General features: G+C 49.6%; 1 protein-coding gene across 1 annotated transcript in view; it reads left to right on the top strand.

Moving 5' to 3' along the window:
- Nucleotides 1-13705, top strand: part of LRGUK (leucine rich repeats and guanylate kinase domain containing) — a 390949-nt gene that overhangs the window by 364397 nt on the left and 12847 nt on the right. Inside the window, exon 17 of the mRNA XM_086918919.1 lies at nucleotides 11407-11495. Coding sequence (XP_086775045.1) covers nucleotides 11407-11495 — 89 coding nt within the window. The remainder of the gene's footprint in view (nucleotides 1-11406; nucleotides 11496-13705) is intronic.

The raw sequence follows: 13705 nt of genomic DNA, 5'->3' as shown, positions 1-13705 counted from the left end.
GCATTTTCCTTTCTGCCCACACTGGCTTCTGTTCTCACTGCTTCACATCTTAACACAAAATTAGAATCTCACACCCAATGCATCTGGACGAACAGTGAGGTTTGGAATAAGATGCTCTTTTCGACCCAGGTCTTCTCTAGGTAAGATAAAAGAGACTATCTGATAGAGACATCTAGCCATCTAGCCGCAGATTCCTTACCTTAAATTCCTTACCTTAGAATATCGCAGGCATCCGGTTAGATCGGAAGACTTTTGCTCAAGCAATAGCCTTGCGTGCTGGTAGGTGGCTTCGGTCAGCTCCGCATGGTGTTGTTGGCATCGTCCACGCTGGAAATGGCGTTTACATCACGTACATAGGCGCCACCTCGTGTGCGGACATCAGTTCTTTTCTTCCAGCGCCTGATAGCGAAGGTCCGTGAAGAGAGCTACCCTCTGTCACTTTTTGGAAGGCTTTTCTCGACATTTTGTCAAAACATTTTGGTGTGTAGGTTTTTTCCTCGATGTCGAAGAAGACTTCTGAATACAAAACCATGTCGGTGACAGATCCACACTTAGTTTGTCTCTGCCTGGAGAATGACCACGACTCAATGCCATGCTCCGACTGCTGGGCCATGGCTCCGAAGGCTTTGAGGGAACAGTCCCTAAAGCTGGTTGCGGCTTGGCGTTCGACTCCACGCCATTCGCAGATCCAGGCACCTCTCCAGGAGTCCTAAGACCTCATCTTCCCACTTGAAGTCGTCGAGTCGGTAAGTCAAGAGGCATAAGAAACACAAGAATTCGAAGCCTGCTTCAAAGTCTCCCCACCCGTCTGCCAACATGACAAAGGAGTGTCAATGCCCTAGGCCTCGTTCTGCGGAACCTGTGTGTGAGAAGTTGGCCTGATATATGATGTTTCCCATTCTGGAACCACCTTGTATCAGTCCAAACAATCCCTTATGGTGTCTGGTTGTAAGTCAACCTTATAGACAAGCTATCTTAATGGTAGCATAGACTAAGCAGCCTTAAAGGCTAAACTCAAGAGGTCGTGTTAAGCGAGCTGTTTTACCAATCACAATCCTGTAATATCAAATGAAAGGACACCACACAAGTATATATTATAAAAATATATGTGTTTATTTCTAAAATAATCCCCAGTACTCTTTATGAGCAAAGGGGCACAAGCGTTAAATCAAAAGCACAGTATAACATACAAAGTTGCACAATTATGGATGAGGGCGGGTGGCCACTCAAACCATATATTAAGAAAGTGGTATAAGAGATACCAATCGAACAGTGGTTAGGCCTAGGGCCTAGGGAATCGCTGGGAGCAGTCGGGACAAGCAATGCTGAAGTCGGGAAAAGCCCGCGGGATTCGGGTGCAGCGCTTAAAGCACATGCATGCACCAATGCAAAGTCAATTGTGCGTAAAAGTTACACAAAGAGAGTTTAAGGATACTTCCGCTGAACCTAGATGGACAAAACTTTAGACACAGAACCTAGAGGTGTGTACCAGTGTGGGAACACTGGCGTTGCAATGTTACCTCACCCACGGGAAGCGGGTGCATAGGGTCGAAGTGGCGTCGGGTTTCGTCACGCAGGTTCTTGGTGCTTGAAGCTGAACATGCTGCAGGCGATGTGAAGGAGAAGTGTCCGGTGTGATCCAAGGGTGGATCAGAGTAGAATAGTACCTGAAAGCAGAGGAGACAGAGTCTGGGTCACTCAGCAGTGACCAGGGTGGAACCAGGACGGAACCAGGCAATGTCGGGCGCAATCAGGTGGTTGTCGAGGAGCTTCTCTCCGCTGCCACGTGGGCTCTGGGGCATCTGCGACGTCCAGGAGCGGGTCAGGAGCTGTCCCACGCAGGCTCTCACCGTCCGCGCTGTCGGCTTCAAGATCGGAGCAAACAACACTTGGCAAAAGCAATCCACGCAGGACTGGAAGATTGCTTCTCACTCAAACCAGGAGGGTCAGAGCGGGTGCTCCTTTTCAGAGGAGCTGGTGCAAGTCTGGAGCAACCAGAATCACAAGTCGTGTTTAGGTTTTCGCCGGCACAGGGGCCACAAGCCAGCTGGCAAGTGACCGGGCCAACGCGTCGAGCCAAAGAAAACAGAAGGGCCCCACGCAGCACTCGTCGAGTGTAGAGGGGTGCGCTTCGGTGCAAGAGTGGCTCAGGGTTGGGGCTTCTCAAACCCCGGTGTACAGCTTCGAGGGTCACTCGTGGGCTGCACGGTCAGCATCTCGTGGTCTTTTCAAGATGGCGTGCCCCACGCTTCCGGTCTCCTCCACGGGTCTCAGCTCTGCAGGGACTGTGGATCGGGCTGTAAGAAGGCAGGCAAGCTTGATCTCGTCGATCTCTGTCGCTCGAGTTCCGGCGGGAACTGCAACAAAGCAGACGTCGAGGTGCTGGATGGTGGTCCACAAGGGAGATTCTTCAGTCTTTTACGTTGATAGGATGTCGAAGGGTCCAGAGTTTTGTTTCAAATGTTTCATCAGGATAATCTGAGTGCGTTGGCACTGCTCCCATTCTTATACCAATCTAGGGGGCTGGATTACCTGCTAGGTCCCCTCCTATGGGTGGGACCCAGGAAGGGGGTGGATACACCCCTTTCCCTTTGATCCAGGCCGCACTGGGACTGGGGCTGGTGTGCCCCAGAACCGGTTTGGCCGGATTATGCAAGGGGCAGCCTTGTGCTCCCCAGGCAGTGTCTGGTTTCTTTCAAACCTCCCTGCTACAATCAACTATCTCCTGTCTGGGGTGGTGTAACACCTTCCTGCGACAGGAAAGCCTTTGTCCAGGCCTCCTCTGCTGAGTTTCGGTCAGCAGCAGGAGGTCAGACTTGTGTCTGTGGCAGAAGCATCCATTTTGTGGATCTGAGGCTCTTTTAAAATCAACCGCTTTTTAGCAAAGTAACATGTCGTCTCCCTCTAGAGGGGTGGAATGCTACCCCCGTCGCCAGGACTGGCGAAGGGGTAGTATTCCAAATCGTATGACACCTTACACGACATGTTTTGATAAAGCCAAACCAAAGTTAACATATAACCGCAAGGATTATAATGCACTTAATAGTATATGGTATGGCATTATCCCGGAACAGCTTAGGGAATTGGTCCCGACAGCTGCAGACAGGCTCAGCTCATGCTAGAGCACCATCTCACATAAAACCAAGCACTTTGCCTCCAGGATTGTTAAGGCCTGCCATAGGAGTGACTGATAGGTATATATGTGTCCAGATAGGTTTAGATATAGGCATACTATATCTAAGCAAGGGGTGATTACACCACCTTGCCCCAGCTGAGTGATCCGCCAGTTGTGTCAATTTTAGATAGCCAGCCAGGGGTGGCAAAAGATATGCTGCAGCCCCTGGTAGGCCTTGGATACACCTATGCCCTGGGCACCTAAAGTGCTCTATACAGGGGCTGATAAGGTAACCCAAGCCAATCTAGTTATGCACCTAGGGGACATGGAATCCATTTTACAGAGAGAGCAGATAGCCTGGGGCCCTGATTAGCAGGGAACCAGGCCAACTAAGTCGAAAACCAGCTAAACACAAGGCAAAAAATCTGGGGTAACCATAGTCAGGTAGCCACCTTCCTGCACTGTGCCTGGGTCAGCTCCGCCCTTCCCTACCTTTCCAGGAGCTTGAGCAATCTCCAGACAGTTAAAAAAATTCTATGGTGCCATGTGCCTCATATTTAGGCAACTTGATCCTTCTGGCGGGCCTTTGGGCCCAGAGGCTCAGAAGGACCTCCATTGGGTTCCGAACCGGTGGCGCCCATGACCCCCCCCCCCCCCACCCCCCCCCCCCCCCATGGATCTGGTGGCAGATCCAGACCGATGCTGATAATTCTCCTGCAACCTTCGCCGATGCCGGACCCTGTGTCAAGACTCCTGGTGCCTTCAGTGGTGCCAGCTCCATTCTCATCCCGACGATCCAGAGCCGGTTCGGTGCCTATCGACCCTGATTCTGGTGCTGACGGCACCCTTGGGTCCTAGGTTTATTCTTCAGCCTTATTTTGAGGAGCTAAGAATGGAGGAAAATTGGGAGGGGTCCCTGAACCCTTTACAAGACCAGCCGGAGGACAAAGTGGACTGATATGATGAATTGGGTGACACCAGTGGCCTGGATTCCTCACCAGATTCTGGCCTGCTTTCTCCCCCCTACCGTGGCTCTGGAGGAGGGAGCTTCACATGCTATGATGGTGAGAAGGGCAGCCGAGGTCCTGGACCTTCAGCTCACGTTGGTGCAAGTCAAGAAGAACATCTTGAAAGAGGTCCTGCAGCTTGGTGTCTCCTCCTCTGAAACCCCTCCTGCCTTTCAACCAAGCCTTGACTGATGCCCTTCTGGGAACCTGGTCGAAGCACAGCATGGGTGCTGTTGTGAATAGGACAGTTGCCTGCCGTCATTGCCCTGCACTAGGAGACCCTAAATTCCTCACCAACCACTCTACCCCCAAGAGTTTGGTGGTTTGGGCCTTTACCTCACAGGGTGCGTCCCCCTCCGCACCCCCAGACAGGGAATGCTAGAGGCTGGATGGTTGGGGCAAGAACATTATTTCTTCCGCTAGCCTTGCATTGCAGTCGATGAACACTACATGCCTATTGGGCTGTTATACCCACTCCTTGTGGGAAATGGTTGTGCAGGGGCTGCCACAGGCCCCGGAGGAGGCATGGGCCATTCTCTCCCAAGCAGAGTCAGACAGGAGAGATGCTGAAAGTTCACCAATTTGTTGTGGACTTGACACCACTGAGTCGCTGGTAAGAATATTGCATTGGCGGTGGCATTCAACACCATGCCTGGCTCAGAACTTCTGGCTTTTCTGGGGATGTCCAGGCTTCCTTTATGGACATGCCCTTTGATGGCACCTTGTTCTTTGGAGTCCAGGCAGACATGGACTTGGAATGCTTTAAGGACTCCTGGGCTGTGGCCAAGTGTTTGGGCCTCTCAGTGCCCACCCATAACCCATCTGGTTTTCACCCCTTTCACGTCCACCGATGTGGCTTTCAGCTGCACCAGCCATATCCCACCCATAAGACTGTGCAAGTACAGCAACCTCTGCGTGCCTGTGGGTGCGAATCCTTTCGACCCTGTGGGTCAGGTGGGCAGAGGTCTAGTTCATCGTCTCCTCCACCTGCATGCCTCTAAACCTTCAAGTCCAGCCCTTCAAGGTCATGGACGACTGGTTGGTTACAGGGTCAGCCATCACCTCCACCACCGGCAAAACTTTGCCTTGGACATGTGGGTTCTTCAGATAGTTTGAAGGGGTTATTCCTTCCCCTTTGAGACTACCTCTCCTTTCATGCCTCCAACTTACGACTGACTGACTAAGGACCACCTGAACCTGCTTCAGGATGAAGTCAGGGCTGTCTTAGCCAAGTGAGTCATAGAGAGGGTTCCTTTGCCACAAGTAGGCTGTGGTTGCTATCCCCGCTACTTTTTGGTCCCGAAAAAAGACGAAGGCCATCGTCCTATTCTAGATCTCCTGTACTGGATGGTAACATTGGACTTGCAGGACGCCTATTTTCACATTCCCATCCTGCCTGCCCATCAGTGCTACCTGCGGTTCACGGTAGACCACAAGCCCTTTCAGTTCACAGTGCTCCCCTTTGGCCATACCATTGCACCTCGGGTGTTCACCAAGCTGATGGTTGCAGCTCATCTGCGCAGATCAGGGGTGCCGGTCTTCCTCTATCTCGACGACTAATTGTTGAAGGCGAGCTCGCCACAGACTGTCCTCTCCCCCCACCAGACTACAGCAAATCTCCTGCTTTCGCTGGGGTTCCCTATCAACATGCTGAAGTCACACCTGACTCTCTCTCAGACGCTCCCTTCCATAAGAGCTTTTCTGGATGGGGACATGGCCTTACGCTGATGGAGTGAGCAGCACAGCTTGCATGTTCCGGTCGGCCGGCCGCCATCCAGTGCCATCCTGACTACCAGAACGTGATTAAAATCTCCATGGGGGCTCCCCGCTACTATACAGAGCGGGAGGTGCGGTGGTGAAAGTGCCTTCCCTGTTGGGAATCGGCAGTCGCGAGTAGAGTTGGAGCCACGGCCGCAGGCTTTCCAAGATGACGGCGCCCACGAAGAAGCAGTGACTTCGGCGATGAGGGCCCGTTTGCAGCGACAGGAATAGCAACGGAGCCCCTGGATCTCTCCCCTGCCTCTGCCAGCCTCGTACTGAACCAGGAGATCCCCAAGGTGAGAGCGGAGATGGGGAGAAGCGGCGGGAGCCGGCCCACTAGAGGGCCCATGTGGTTGAAATCAAGGCTGCTATCAGAGAAGACGGTAATGGGGAGAAGAACCGAGGTAGCGGCGCTGCAGCCCCCCAAGACAGTGGCAACTACTCTCTGAAGGTGAGCGCACCTCTGTGGGCCGACCAGCCACAGAGAGAGCACCCGCTGGGACTCGGGCGGGGGCGGGTTCCGCTCCAGCGAGATGAGCTGGGAGGTGGCCCAGCTTCCTTCAGCGGAGAGAAGAGCAGCGGTGGAGCGGTGTATGCGGCCCTGTTCGCAAAATCAGTCTGTGTTGGAAAGGACACTGCCCTGCAGCTGGAGGGTGCACTGGGGCTAAGACTTTGGGGCCCCATGAGAGAGTGCGCCAGCAGGACTAACTGGAGAACGCGGCCCAGTGATCAGCGGAGGTGGCAGCGGGGGGCACCGGGGTTAGAAGGGGCAACCCCCACATGCTAAGAGCTGCATTCTTTGCCCCATAGCCTGACAGCAAAAGGTAAAGAAGCAGAATATCAACACTAAGGAAGAGGCCTAATACAGCTGCTCTGAACCTCTAGTAGGAGGAGACTGAGGCAGGGGACCTGCAGGACACACTGTGCGGGGTAAGGCATCCCCAGGGGAGACCACAGTGAAGACAAATATCTGCCGCTGAGAGTCATGAAGCTGTCGCAGGGGCAAGAAACAATGGAATTGAGGCCCGTGAATAGTATATTTTCGCACAAACCTCGGTAGAAGAGACAACTCATCAGGCTCCGGCTGGGGAACTGCGTCTAGCGGCTGCGTAGTCATGAAGTAGTAGAACTGCTGCAAGAGTCCAGACAGTGGGGACAAAGGGAGAAATGCACTCGTAATAGACGGACCGTGAGGGAGACCCTGGCCCCCATACAAGAGAAAACATAATTGGAGCCTAAGCCGAGAGAGATTGGGCTAGCAAGACCAGAGGGACATTTGAAATGCCTGACCCACCAATAAGGTACTGGGGTTTCTTTGGGGAGGATGCTACAGGGGTCCCTTGCGACGTCAGAACTGGGAGGCGGCTGCAAATGCCGGGAGAGCGGCGGATAGGCTTTCTCCTCCTTCCCACTTGACTGATCGAACTGCAAGCAGTCTCCTGTGGACTCAAAGTTTTAGATTGGATAGAGGGTGTTTTCCTACTTATCCTGGGGAGTGGGAGTTGAGGGAACTGTTTATTGTTGGTAAGGGGGGGACACCTTGAGTTGCAATGCATAGAGATTCAATATGTAGTAGCCAGGGAGTGCATGCTGGGGGCAAGGTTCTGGGCGGAAATGGGGTTACCAAATGGCTCACCTACAGAATATAGTGCATGACGTGGAACATCAGAGGCATGCACACAATGACGAAAAAATATAAAGTCCTCTCTTACATTAGAAGACGCAGGGTCCAGATAGCCTTACTACAGGAGACGCACCTCACACAAAAAGAGGGGGCCGCTCTACAGTGGCGCTGGATGGGCCAACTCTATTACACTACATATTCAGCATATGCAAGAAGAGTGCTAATATGTGTCCAGGCAGGGGCTCCATTCCAACTGGTGGACTTGTTAGTAGACCCGTAGGGTCGATTCGTAGCAGTGCGGGACGATTGGAGGGCCGAGAACTAAACACAGTGAGTATTTACACCCCCAAAACATAGCAGCCAGCCTTCTTCACCTGACTGAGCCATTGCCTGACTCCATATTTGACTGGGGTTACCTTAATTGGGGGGGGGGGACTTTTTAACAGTGTGGATGACATACACACGGACAGATCACAAACCCCTACTGCGAGGCTCCCAAGCAACACACGCCTCGCATGCATTCAATACATGCCAACAGAGCTGAGGGCTAGCAGACACCTGGAGAACCTTACACCCTCGAGACAGGGACTACTCCTACTTCTCCGCGGTCCCTGACGTGTACGCATGACTGGATGCCATTTTGTGCCTGGCTGATGACGGCTGATTAGCCAGAAGCCGGTCCCAGGAAGCTTGTTTCCGGTCCAGGGAAGACATGGCTTGGCAGTTCGGGCTGGACTGTTCCAATAAGGCACAGGGTCAAACTGATTTGCATAAGGCCATGTCTGAACTGGGGTGGCAGAGTGAGCTAAAGAATGATGATGGATTAAACCCAGATCAGTTGACTGGGGGTGAGTGCATGCAATGTTCAACACTCCATCCATCATCCCCTTTGGTTTTGCTTTGTTCGCCCTAAGTTGGCAGGGTCTACCCAGACGTGGGTCCCTTGCTCACTTTGCCACTGGATTCAAGCTAGCCTGGTTGATAACAGCTAATTAGCCTGAAATCGGTCCCGGGATGCTTGTTTCCGATCCAGGGAAGACATGGCTTGGCAGTTCGGGCTGGACTGTTCCCATAAGGCACAGGGTCAGACTGATTTGCATTTTTATCTCTGGACACTGCACTCGAGACTAGAGGTGCCTCTGGATGAGGCTGGCAGTTTACACTAATAGGAACACCCTATGATAACTGCCTAAATTTCAATGTGGGGCGGATGAAACATATATACCGCATTCCATCTAACATTGATTTTTTTGAGGGTTTCCTTATTCACACTGAACCAAAGGTTGAGCAGTGTTACAAGTGTCCATTTTTGTTGATTAAAAGTATACATTACCTTGGGGAAAGAAACGGACACACCAATTCCTCATCCCTCCCTGTTGATTAATTGATTTGCATTTGGCCATGTCTGAACTGGGGTGGCAGAGTGAGCTAAAGAATGATGATGGATTAAACCCAGATCAGTTGACTGGGGGTGAGTGCTTGCGATGTTCAACACTCCATCCATCATCCCCTTTGGTTTTGCCTTTTTGTGCACGCAGACATACAGCGCCAAGTTCAACACTCCATCCATCATCCCCTTTGGTTTTGCCAAACACTCAGCACTCCATCCATCATCCCCTTTGGTTTTGCCAAACACTCAGCACTCCATCCATCATCATTTGGTTTTGCCTTTTTGACCACAACAGACATACAGCGCCAAGTTCTTACTACAGAATATCTCACACACACAATATCGGATCATAACCCTGTGGTTCTGTTGTTTGGATGGGCATCGATCATTGGCATCGATCTCCACTTGGAGGCTTTGCCCAGACACCCTGGAGGACTAGGTCTTTCAGGAGGAGATCAGGGGAGAAATCACACAATATTTAGCAGAATGGTACGCCTTTAAGGTGGTCTTAAGAGGCCAGTGCATAGCTCGTACTACAGGGGTCAGGCGCACCCTTCTGAGGTTGGTATAAGAGGCAGAGGCAACCCTCAGGGGTCTGGAACGTAGATGCCCAGAACACCCAGAGCTCCACCAAGCAGTACTAGCAGCCAAAGAGGAGGTGGCGAAACAGATGGATAGGCGCAGATCCCTCCTGGCATGGCAGGTGAACCGGTTGAGTAGTGGCCCCCCACTGGTGGAAATAGAGGATGAGGAAGGAGTCAGGCATCATACGCAGGTAAAGATCACTGAGATCTTCGCTTGCTACTATGCCAGATTGTACAGGGATCAGCGCAATGTGATAGTGAGGAGGTTCAGGAATATCTTGCAGGATTACAGATGAAAAGGTTGGGTCCTGAGGAGTCCAAGAGCCTAGGAGCAGATACCACGCAGCACGATGTGTAACAAGACCCTGGGCACTGCCAGCCTGCCGGCTGATTTGTAGGCAGCATCGTGGAGGAGCTGGTGCCTAGATTGGTCGCATTATATCAGGAGGCTTGTGACGCCTGAACACTACCAGAGCGCATGAGAGAGGCTCTTATCGTCCCGGTGCCAAAGCCCGGGAAGTAGGCACACAACTTCACAGCCTGCAGACCATTATTCATGCTGAACTTGGATTATAAAATATTAAGCAAGATACTAGCGATGTGCCTATTGCCCCACACATCGACACTGGTCCATGCAGACTAAGCAGGGTTTATACCGTGGCGGAACACGGCCATAAATATAAGGCGATTCCTGACCATTATGCACTGCGAGTATGACAGGCAGGAGGCGGCGGTGTTCACAGTGGACATTGAGAAGGCCTTTGATAGCCTTGAGTGGTCCTACCTCTACGAGGTCTTGTCTAAGCTGGGACTGGGAGGAGACTTTCTTGCATGGGTAGGTAAGTCTACTCTATGCAACCCCTACAGCCTCAGTGCGTACCGGGAAAACTATCTCGTCTAGGCAGAGGGTGGAAAGAGGCACGAGGCAGTGATGCCCCCTGTCCCCGAAGCTGTTCGCCCTCGCCATGGAACCCCTGGTGTGCAGGGCGAGGAGCTGGCAGGACTATGGTGGCCTGGGGACAGGAGAAGTGAAATACTGTATAGCCTTCCACACAGACGACCTCCTGTTGTTTCTCAGCAACACAACCACAGAGCTGAGAGCGGCGCGGGACCTGCTGGCCCAGTTTGGTGGGCTCTCTGGATTTAAGGTCAACTGGCAAAAATCAAGACGTACCACATAGAGAGCAGTTGGTGCACCAACATGTTAATACATTATCAGTTATATAGTCTGTGTCCACGATTTGTTCTTCAAGTCGTCTTTTTATTGATCAGGAATATCGAGCAACATACAGGCTAGACCAGCCAATGCGTTACGTCCAAAGAGATGGACTTCTTCAGGGCAGAAACGGTTTTGCTCAGAACGATGTACCAATATATCTGTTGTCGAACCAGATGACTGGAAGTCGGACAGCTAAATCACTCCGAAAAGAATTTAAAATAAGTGTAAGCAGCTATATTCAAGGATCATTTGTAGGTATGTAGAATGCTTCCAGATGAGATAAAACGTCCTGAAACCAAATATAGTTGCCGCGAAAATTAAGAATCAATGTGTCAATCAATTGCTTGAATGATCCCTGAGATAGAAAAGCATTCCATGACACATTTAAGGTTTTGCGGATTTTCCTCCTGAGTTATAGAAGCGTTATCAATGTGGAATCCTGTAAGAACTGTATGTAACCTTTTATCATGACAAGAAGGTTGCAATTGGTCTAGCGGAATATATCTTATGCCCTCAGTAGCCATGTTTATCTGTGCAAACACAGGCCTCAACTCAAAAACCTTCAGGTTTGTGTCCTGAAACTTTACTTTTGAGCTAGATGAGCAGTCCAGTCAACTGTGTTTTTAGGAGTTGATTTAAATGTGTCATCTCTCTTCCTTATTATAGGCAACTTTTTATATGTAATGTGTTCATTTGTTTTATGTAGGAAGAAGCCTCTATTCAACGACGGCACCAGGCCGCACGCCAAGCTCTTACGGTTAAAACACCAAGCACATACAACCAACTGCTTCAGAGGTAAATGTTGCATAATAATTTTCGCAGTTAACTGTATGAAGTTCTTGTGGAGGATGGGTCGATTGGCTAGAAGAAATGTTTGTTTAAACAGTTGACCTTTTTAGCTTGTTCTGATCCGAAAAGAGCATTACAGCCAGGGGAGTTTGTTCAAGAGTCTGGGACCGTACCTTGAAGAGGCTTGTCTTCAAGTCTTTTCTTACTCGTCTCTTTTATGTATGCAAGAATGAACAGTTATTTCTATTGCATGATGCTATCTGGGAGAGAAGGGTTGCTGTGCTGGTGGTCAGTGCAGAGTACAATTAAGGATTATGTCTATAAATGGTTGGGTCCAAGAGCAGGGTGGTTCTTTATTTCATAATTAATGTACTCTTTTATCCTCATCTTATTAATGAACAGTGCAAGGGGTACTTCAGTCCTGATCTGTTGGTGGAAAGCTGCTCCTGCATCCTCCCACATCAATGGAAAAGGCTTTGTTCCTTGTTTTTTTCATTTCTTGTTATCGATCCTGACAATATTGTATTCCGTGAGTTAAGTTGCCATTCTGTGATTGTGAATATCCAGTTCCATAGGCTGGTGTGCTGGGCATTACTGCCCTTGGGTGCAATGCTGCTGGTTTTGAAGGTGATGTAGACTTGACTAGACTGCCACTCTTGATAAATTAAGGTTGTGATGACGTGGCTGTATTTCTTCAGACGTTTGATGAGCTTAGCTGGCATGAAGGATATCATTTAGTGGCACGAGTGCGAATCCGACCCTTCGATCCGTATTGTTCTTTGTCACATCCAGGTAGTAGAAGACCAAGTTTTAGACCGGTTTTGTAGTCTTCAGTCAGGATGTAGAGATTAATTCTTTGGAGGACTGATGGTTGAAAGTGGATGGTTTCACTTTTCTATGCTATGTGAGTCCTGAAGAAGAGGTCACTCACAAGGAAGGAGCAAACAGAGTTGGCCTATGCAGGTATTTGCAATGTAAAACCGTCTTGTTAACAGAAAGCCATCCCTGAATATTATATTTTTACTGTCATTGGCGATGAGAAGGAATTCAGTTTTGATCAGTATCATGTTGAACTAAGTGCTTCAATTCCTTAATCTGCCTGTTTTATGATGATGGTTTGATCTGCTTGTAACTCTGTCAGTGCTGTCAATTCTTCCCTATTCATTGTGGTACGACCTCATTCAGCACAGTCTGCTCAAAAGTGAATCGGTATACTTGTGACCTGGGGACAAAAAGTATATTTTGGTTTTTAGTCCTGCGAGTCCTCTGCATCCTCAAACGGTCCAGACTTCTTCAAGAATCCTTTCAATTTTAGTTTTCAAAAAAACTCTGCCAGCTAACAATGGGGGCGCTACTTGTCTAAGTTTACACTTATGTGGCAAGCAATGGGGAAAAACACTTTGGCATCAATGTCAAAAGAATGTTCTTAAAAGCAGTAGGAACATCCACTGGAAATGGCATGCATTACAACGTCCACATACGTGCAGACAAAATTGGAAATACCTATACAGATGCATGTTGCATGACACACGCTGCACCAGCTCTGCACAATCTTCATCAATGATTTCAACTACCATGTATGCCTTTCTTGTTATATCTATTTTAGATTCATAAAGAAGTTAGGTGAAAATTGTAAGTTACGAATGATCCCACCCTACATACGCTTGCCTTAGTTTGTGCGCGTTCACTGGCAAGGGGGTTCCTTAGCATTTTGGTCCTGAAGAAAGTCACTGTGACTCCAATAGCACTCATAATTGTCTGAAACATGTCGACCTCATACTAGAATGTGAGAGATCTCTAGTTTCTCACCACACATCCAATATTACTATTTTAACCCTACCCAAGGAATACACAATTAAAATATTTTCCCTAAGGGCAGATATCCTGGAGATAGTTTTAAAATTCACTTGCAAATTCACCACGTCACACAAAGAACCAGCTCTGTTGTAATTAGGTATTGTAGCACACCTAAGATTCATTCAGCATCTTAGGTGGGAAGGAATTGAAGAAGTATGCCACCAAAGAGGTTGGTGGGTGAGGGTTCTTATAAAAAAAAATCTAAGGGTTTGTCTGGGACATGAGTGAAAGACATTTGTGACAGTACATTGGGATGGTAGCGAGCTTGTTCTCAGGGGAAGAACAAACTCTCCTCTTTTTCTCACTCTATTCTTTGTTTATAGACCTTGTAAATCCACCTTGTTCTCTGGTTTGGGTCT

Source organism: Lissotriton vulgaris, chromosome 1_1 (assembly GCF_964263255.1).
Source record: "Lissotriton vulgaris chromosome 1_1, aLisVul1.2, whole genome shotgun sequence".
NCBI classification, from domain to species: Eukaryota; Metazoa; Chordata; class Amphibia; order Caudata; family Salamandridae; genus Lissotriton; species Lissotriton vulgaris.
This window is presented reverse-complemented; position numbering and strand designations above follow the sequence as displayed.